This window comes from Zingiber officinale, chromosome 3B (genome assembly GCF_018446385.1).
Source record: "Zingiber officinale cultivar Zhangliang chromosome 3B, Zo_v1.1, whole genome shotgun sequence".
NCBI classification, from domain to species: Eukaryota; Viridiplantae; Streptophyta; class Magnoliopsida; order Zingiberales; family Zingiberaceae; genus Zingiber; species Zingiber officinale.
In genome coordinates, this window is record NC_055991.1 from 697,448 (window position 1) to 706,066 (window position 8,619).

At 36.8% G+C, this 8,619-nt stretch overlaps 1 protein-coding gene across 3 annotated transcripts; it reads left to right on the top strand.

Annotated features, from left to right (window-relative positions):
- The first annotated feature begins 10 nt into the window (after positions 1-10).
- LOC122055361 (protein LATE ELONGATED HYPOCOTYL-like) lies at positions 11-6,113 on the top strand. 3 transcript variants are annotated; one of them, XM_042616757.1, is made up of 8 exons: positions 17-690; positions 781-966; positions 1,046-1,157; positions 1,501-1,562; positions 3,865-4,089; positions 4,201-4,375; positions 4,460-5,484; positions 5,583-6,113. In XM_042616757.1, the coding sequence occupies exons 2-8, from the start codon at positions 925-927 to the stop codon at positions 5,931-5,933; spliced, it is 1,992 nt and encodes a 663-aa protein (XP_042472691.1). In that variant the 5' UTR covers positions 17-690; positions 781-924; the 3' UTR covers positions 5,934-6,113. The 3 variants fall into 3 exon arrangements, with proteins under 3 accessions (XP_042472692.1, XP_042472690.1, XP_042472691.1); XM_042616756.1 differs by having other exon boundaries at positions 16-690; positions 4,201-5,484; XM_042616758.1 differs by lacking the exon at positions 1,501-1,562 and having other exon boundaries at positions 11-690; positions 4,201-5,484.
- The last annotated feature ends 2,506 nt before the right edge of the window (positions 6,114-8,619 follow it).

Sequence of the window (8,619 nt, forward strand, 5' to 3'; positions counted from 1 at the left end):
TGTACTATGTTATTGGGCCATGTTAGCAAGATCATCAGTCGTCAGTTGGGCAGCCCAGCCCATATGGCCCAGACATACTCAACAAGAGGGCCCCGGCGCAAGCAGCCCATTACCATCCTCTGTGGCAGATAAGAGCGAACCCTGAAGAGCTCGCTCCACCTGCACCCGGGCCCACTACCGTATCTCCTCATTGCGCGGACTAGCAGTTCCCGCTTGGATGCTACTATGCGGACACTTAGACATCTCTTCATCACGTGGTTAAGTAAATCGCCACGTATCACCTGCCCGCAACGAAAAGCGCAGCCATGAGCTCACATCCCGCCATTAATGAGACTACACGTGGCCATGCCCATCGGCCTCCGCCTCAAATAATAATTAAACAATATCTCTTCTCGATTTAACTTTTCACAAATTCTGGTTGGAAAACCACGAGAAAATTCGTGGCTCAGATTTGTCCTCCGTCGCCGAGAAAAGCTGCTCCGCTCGCTCCCGCCGTCGATGTCCTTCCTCTTCTTTACTCTCTCGGAGAAAAGATATCAAAAACTCTGCTCCAACTCTACCCTTTCTGAGATTTCGTTCCGACCAGTGAAGAGATGTAGTAGAGGTGGCGGCGGCAATGATTTTGATGATGATTCGTTGTTTCTGTTTCGGTACCGTCGCGGATTAGGGCGGCTGGAAGGATTGAGATAGGTAAGTTAAGTTTTGTTAGGAATGGATTTCTTTCTTGTTTTCCAGTTCTCGGTGTTTGATTCTCACCGTTGGTTGTGATGTGGATTTTAGCGAGTTATGAGGTACTTCTTCCGTCAAATTGAGCGTTTGGTTGGAGATATGGAAGGAGGAATTTTGCTATTCGTCGACTACTTCGAGTCCAATTGATCTTTTGTGTGTTTTCATCTTTGTGCTTCTCGAATTTGAGATTAGGGTATGGAAGGGAACTCTTCTGGAGATGATGCCGTCCTAGTCAAGGTCCGGAAGTAGATGATCGCCGCTGTTTCTTACTTTTAAAGCTTGTGGACTCTCTTTAAAAAAAGTGATTTTGGTGTAGGTGAGGAAGCCTTACACGATTACGAAGCAAAGGGAGAGGTGGTCTGAGGAAGAGCACAACCGTTTTCTTGAAGCTTTAAAGCTGTATGGAAGGGCATGGCAACGCGTTGAAGGTTTGTGGCTTTGAATTTCCTATTTTCCATTCTTCAGCTTAGAAGGAACCAATGATGGTTTTGTGTAGTAGCCATACACTTTTCCTTAATATCTGTGTTAAACCTTGAGATTTTTTTTTTTTTGGTGTCTATGAAACTACTGGTTCAGTATGTAGTTCCTTAAAGTGAGGATTTTATTGAAACTGTTTATTACATAACCAGAAAGAAATTCTTTGACACTTGATGGATGTGGCATGTCCCGACATGTTTCATAAGAGATGTACAATTATACTTGATGGTAAAGAAAACATAGATAACATCATGTTAGATGTTCATCTCATTTTTGATTGATTATGACTGGCAGAGCATATTGGTACTAAGACAGCTGTGCAAATTAGAAGCCATGCCCAAAAGTTCTTCACTAAGGTGAGTTGTGTTTTGTGAAATCTATACGAGTTTATACAAGTAGAAAGTGCAAATATTCTTTTAATTTCAATGCAACAATGCACTAAACTGTAGTTTCATGACACTAGATTTATGATTTATTATCTCTTTGAATAACTAACATCTTAAATTGCTTTGCATGTATATGACTTCTTTCATGACAAGTTGTTCAATTTTTCATGGCCTTCCTAGAAAAATAACTCATAATATCAAATTGTGCATATAACATCGTCAACACCTCATATGTTAATGATGGATTAAGGACCCAAATGGTATCTTTAATTATTCTTTTTTTTCAAGATGGAACTGTCAAAACATTCATCATGTGCTGAATTAGGTCATTTTACAAACACTCGACAATTGTCATGTACACCTAAACCCTCTGAAGTGATTTTTTCAGTCTTGACTTCTTACATCTATCATCTTTGCGTCATTATTCTTGGAAAAGTTTCACAAAAAGTAAGTCCACATTTAAAGAAGATGCTAGATGAAAGAAAATTCTTGATCATGGGCAAGAGAAAGTGTGGCTTCAACTCCAGTACTTTGTTGCTCTTGTTTTTGGCATCTTTTTTCTCTTTCTATTCATTGTACTTGTTTATAGAGATTTATATGTTGGTGAAGAGATGCTTCCTCATACTATCAAATTGTGCATATAACATCTTCAAAACCTCATATGTTAATGATGGATTAAGGACCCAAATGGTATCTTTAGTTATTCTTTTTTTCAAGATGGAACTGTCAAAATATTCATCATGTGCTGAATTAGGTCATTTTACAAACACTCGATAATTGTCATGTACACCTAAATCCTCTGAAGTGATTTTTACAGTCTTGACTTCTTACATCTATCATCTTTGCATCATTATTCTGGGAAAAGCTTAACAAAAAAGTATGTCCACATTTAAAGAAGATGCTAGATGAAAGAAAATTGTTGATCATGGGCAAGAGAAACTGTGGCTTCAACTCCAGTACTTTGTTGCTCTTGTTTTTGGCATCTTTTTTCTCTTTCTATTCATTGTACTTATTTATAGAGATTTTATATGTTGGTGAAGAGATGCTTCCTCTTTGTCCAGTCCCTTTTTCTGTCAGTTGATGAGAAAGGAATTATTCTGAGACTAAAATTTGCTTGATATATTGCATGCATCATGTATATGCAACCCACTCTTATAAAACTGGAGTAACTTTTACAAATTTGGTGTACAAGGCCTTTAATTTGATCACTCCCTCTAAAGAAATGATAAATTCATTATAAAAATTCTATTCGATATCTAGGTCCATGGAGTAACTCCAAATCAAACTAATGATAATTATGCCCACCAACTTGTATAGACAATAATGAAATTAACAATTGAACCAAATGTACAGCTAAGTTAGCCCTATCATTTTCACACCATGGGAGCAACTAGCCATTGGAACCGTAAAGGGTGGATACCTGCGCATTCTTCAACAATAGGGGAATCCAAATGAAAGAAAGAAAAAAATTGCGGTAGGGAGTTAAGGTGTCTATTAGAGCTGTAGAGGGGGCGAGGGTTGAGTGTCCACAAAAATGTAAGAAAAGAAAGATAAAAAAAGATATGTGTTTGAAGAGGGAAGAAACGAAGAAAGAAACACGTTCAGGTGGTTTAATATAATTGAGAATATATAAGAAGAAACCCAAATTTCTTATGTAGCATCCTCCTACTTCATGGTTGGAGGATTTTGAGACAAGTGAATTGAGAGAGTGAATGCATATAAGGCAACTTTTTTGTGAGAGTTCTTTTCCGCTGAGAATGATCCACTTGAATGTTTAGTTTGACAGAGGTTTTTTTACTAGTCTGTTGTAAACTGCTGCTCGCTTATATTTAATTGAAGGTGGTTCTTTAAATATCAGTATCATTCTGGTCCAAGCTTGGAATGCTATTAGTACCATACCAAGACCTAAAACTTCAGCGAGGACCATATATTATGTACTTAATGATCGCTATACTGATCACTGATAGAGTAGGCTTCTTAAGGAGAAAATAATAATAATAATATAAAGGAGATAAAGCTTGTTTGGTTCAATTACATAACATGACTAGTTTAAGCCTCAAGATTTTCTAATATTGTCCTATCATCCCACTTAGGAATTTTTCCACAAGCTCTGGAAGTGAAAAAATGGTCATCAATAAAATGAGGCTTTTAAAATGAAACATAAAAAAATGTTTGCTGATGATGTGATTAACAATTTCATATGGAGGTATATTTTCATCAAGAATCCTTGTAACTCAGTGTCAATTGATTGCTAAACACAAGTCAATTACAGCTCGAGAAGGAAGCTCTTGAAAAAGGTGTTTCACCAGGACAAGCTCATGATATTGATATCCCTCCTCCAAGACCTAAAAGGAAACCAAGCAATCCATATCCACGGAAATCCATTGCGGGTTCTTTTTCTCTTTCTGGCGAAGCAATATATGAGAGATTGTCACAACCAATGCCTCTCCATGGAGCAAGTGAAGTAATGGACTTTGAAAGTGAAGAAGCATCAGAGGTAAATCGTTTCAGTGGGCACTTCATTGTTCCAGTTGTCTAGTTGAAGTAACTCAATTTTACATTGATCTACTCTATTCCATATTTTTATGTCATTGGCTGCTTTGACTAGAAATTCACAGCATTGCAGAAGTTGCAAAGTAAAGATGCTTGTGAAAGTGCAGACCGCTCAGAGGTTCTTAATGTTTTTCAAGATTCTGTATCTACTTCTATGTCTTCTGTAAGCAAGATCTCTTCCAATCATAGAAAGTATTTGGAACTCTTTCCCATTGAGGAGAAACTGGATGGCAATGTTTCAATTAACAAATCTTCAGTTCCTGATAAAATGGAACAGGAGCTAGATAAATTTTCTCATGGAGTTGATAAAACAGGACAATGTACAAAGCAACAAACAGAAGACCTTCAAACCCACATAAAGCAACATCCTTCATGCACGAACGGCATTGAAACTGAAGACCCAGATGCTCAGAACCCTGCTGCAGTGATGAATACTAAACCACCCTCAAACCCTGCAGTTTCTGCAATGCAATTCCAGAATCCACCATCAATTGGTTCCGTGCATCAACCATTTCCAGTCTGTTCGCCTTTGTCTTACTTCCATAGCAATCAAGATGCCTATAGGTCATTCCTAAACATGTCATCCACCTCTTCAAGTCTTATTGTTTCCACCTTGTTACAAAATCCAGCAGTTCATGCAGCGGCCATCCACGCAGCATCATTATGGCCATCTTCTGAAGCCGAGACCCCTGTCCAGCCAACTGCAGAAATTTCAACTGGTGAAATTCTGGAAAAACGAGAAAAGTCAGCCACGAGCTTGCAGGCCATTGCTGCTGCTACTGTTGCTGCTGCTGCTGCATGGTGGGCATCACTTGGCCTCTTGCCATGGTTCCCTCTGCCTTTTGCCAGTTTTGCATTTGCTTCTCAATATACAAGTATGGGACCCTCAGCAGACCCAACTCGAACTCAAGGATTCGATGGAACTGAGAGGAAGCCTTCGGAAGCAGGACAAGAAGTTCCGAGTGAAAATCAATTTGATTCTGTAAAACCCATGTACCACTCTTCTAAACCATTATCACCATCAGACTCGGATGCCAGTGGAAGAGGTCAGAACTCCGACAAGCAAGCTGCTAGGTCCAATAAGATCAAACCAGATAGTGGGCTTCAGGATTCAGAGAAGGCGAAAGATAAGAAAATTCAGGATCGTTCTTCCTGTGGATCAAACACACCATCCAGTAGTGAAGTAGAAACAGACACTATAGAGAAAACACATGATGAGAAAGTGAATAATGAGTCTAAGGAATCCCTCTTCAGTAATTTTTCAGCGTGGGAAATCAATCATCGCAGGCTGAGGAATTGTGGAAGCATGAATGAATCATGGAAGGAGGTCTCTGAAGAGGTCATAATGCGAAGTTCTCTCTCTCTTATTTTAAATTTTTTGGCAACTCTGCCATACCGGCTGCTTCACTTCTCTGATGTATTTTTCCTTTCTGTCAGGGTCGACTTGCCTTTCAAGCACTGTTCAAGAGGGAGGTTCTTCCGCAAAGCTTTTCTCCTCCGCTCAGTGATGAAGCCGCAGCTATGCTTAACAAAGGGTTTACTGAACTGCCAGCTGATGTTGACAAGAACATGTGCACCACAATCAATCTTAACAGCCTTTGTAATAATGCCGAAAACAAGCCGGTTGTCAGAAACAACGATACTACAGTGTCCGCGAAGCTCAAGATTCGTCGGACAGGTTTCAAGCCTTATAAGAGGTGTTCAATAGAAGCTAAGGATAACAGATCCTCTGCTGTAGAAGAAAATGGCAACAAGAGGATACGTCTACATGAGGAAGCTTCAACCTGACGAAACACATGAAGAACACACGCATGCTGGATATTCTTAATGGTATGCAGTTTATCTATGGATTTATAAGACTTGGAGTATGCTAGACATCAAAACTTTGGAACTTAAAACTCGCTTCTTGGTATTGTAATAATATTCAATCAAGCAAGCAATCGGTTAATAACCGAACTATTTAAATCAGAATCGAATAAATTGACACTTTATTAACAAGTATTTTCAGGGAAAACTTTAAGAAATGTGTCCGTCTTGGAAAGCGTACATGCGCGCTACCGGAACTCTATATAAAGGGGGTCCAAGCATCAACGGAGGTATACGATATTCACTGTTTGTGCTGCAATTCTTGTTGCTCCGTTTCATTCCTCATCGCCAATGACTGACGGGCATCAGAGGGCCAATGTCGAGACTCTTTCCTTGGCTCAGCACTGACGTAGTTTGTATTGCAGGTCCGTAAGGAGTCCATAGGTCATAGGAAATCAACGTGAGTGGCACATCTCTAGCTTAATTTCCGTCTTTTCAACTTTCCGACAGGATCAATATTAATTAATTGATTTGAAAATTGAAATAATCAATTTTTTCATTGATAATACTTTTCATCATTCGATTGATTGATGATTGATGGAAAACGATTAAGTCTAGCAGTTGATTGATGATTTACGTTGTCAATTGACTATTATAAATAATTTGCTATAACACTGATTTGTCATTTTTATTTTAATTGATTTAATCAAATCTAGTTTTTTTTAAAATTGATATAAATCAATTTATTCAAAATAATCGATATTTTAAAGAGAAACAAAAAGTGAATTTATGAATTAATCGGATCAATTTTTAATTTCGATTAGTCTAAGATGTACTCGAATCGAATATGTTGAAAAATCTAAGACTCGAATTCGGTTCGAAATAATTATATTCGAGTTCAAGTTCGATTCAAAGTTCGAAAAATTTGAAATTGTGTTCGAGTTCGGTTCGATTTAGGGCTCGAGTTCGAGTTCGGTTCGAAAGATTTGAAGATATTCGCGAACTATTTGAATTAAGACTCGAAATTTATTTATTTAATATATATTTAATTAATATTTATAAAATATTAAGACTCGCAAGCAGCTCGTGAACTATCGAACAATATAATTTGGACTCGAATTCGGTTCAAAAAAAAGTTCGAACATATTCGAGTTCTGCTCGAATTCAATAAATTCGAATACGAATCGAATATTTTTTAAGCCGACTCGAAAAGCTCGTGAGCCGGCTTGATTCATTTGCAGCCTTAGTCTAATCATTAGTTGGGTTAAACGGATCTTTTCTCACCCTTACCCGTAGGTATTTATAATTTTATGGTTTTGATAATTCTCAGAAACCAAATTTTGTCTCATTATTCCATCTAAACTAGATAAATTTAGGCTGATGGATCATTAGTTGAAATGATTTAATCCCAAGTTTGAGATTATCAGAAGATGTCATCTATTTGTTGGAAATATGAATGGAATAAGGAGATGGAGAAGAATAAATTTTACTATGTATGGATTGTTAGTCCCATATTAGAAGTTTCTTGACTTTATTGTTAATTTAAATTATGGTATATGTATTAATTCCTCAACCTTCGTTTCTCGATTTTTTTGTCTGAGTCGTGCATTCGTTGTATCCTGAGAAACAAATGACACGAGAGAACCTCAAAGCATAGTCGAAGGTGAGACGAATCCGTTTCAAGCAAACTACGTAGAACATAGGTCTTGATATCTTAGTCAGCGAATTCTCTTCCTGATTAGACGATCGATTCCCGATTCTACTATGCACCATATCAATTTCTCAACTCGAATCACCAGAAGTTTGGTAGAACTAACCTCGTTGACAGTATGAAATTATCCGTTCAGATGATCCCAATAGATAAGTTAGAATTAGATTTATTTAATTTCAATTCTATAATTTTCCTAATATCTCCTATAACAACTTATCCAATACTATTTGCCTTAAACTTAGTCATTAGTCTACCGTGTCTTAAAACAATTTTATTGTACGTATCTTAAAATTGATTAACTAGTCAGTGGTTAAAAGGAAATTAATTAAACTAATTAAGTTCTTTTTTATATATTTAAAAAATTATATGATTTTTTTCTTAATCAATTTTTTCACTTAAAAAATATAATATTCTTTCTAAAATGAATTAGATGGAATATATAGATAGAATATATTGATTTTTTTTTTATCATGTCTGTTGAATATGGGAGAGTATTTCTTCCTATTTCGTCCAAAATCGACTCTGATTTGATAATTGATGACCAACTCAGTCACTCTCAGGGTCACGTAGAAATATAGACTACGTTTAATTGGGTGTAATGTAATTTAGTTTGTAATATAATTAAATTTGTAATATAATATAATATAATCTTGATTATATTATTATGTTTGGTAATATAATATATGTAATCTTTGATTATAAGGTGATTATATTCTTTTGTCTGATATCCATTATTTTTATAAGAATATAATTCGTATTATTATAAAATGATAAAAACATCCTGCGACCTCTACTGACGATCGTCACACCTCTGTCTAAATATGAGAGAGTATTTCTTCCTATTTGGTCCGAAATGGACGCTTATTTGATTTCAGCCAAGCTTAGGGGATATTGTCACATAGGAATATAGTAACTTGGTCAAGTAGATTCGGAAATTAGAATCATTAAATATTGCTC

Excerpts from the sequence above, each read along its gene's own strand:
- LOC122055361 (XM_042616756.1), top strand. The coding sequence starts at position 925 with ATGGAAGGGAACTCTTCTGGAGATGATGCCGTCCTAGTCAAG. Across the intron at positions 1,158-1,500 it reads GGCATGGCAACGCGTTGAAG|AGCATATTGGTACTAAGACA; the intron begins GTTTGTGGCTTT and ends TATGACTGGCAG. Across the intron at positions 5,485-5,582 it reads GGAAGGAGGTCTCTGAAGAG|GGTCGACTTGCCTTTCAAGC; the intron begins GTCATAATGCGA and ends CCTTTCTGTCAG.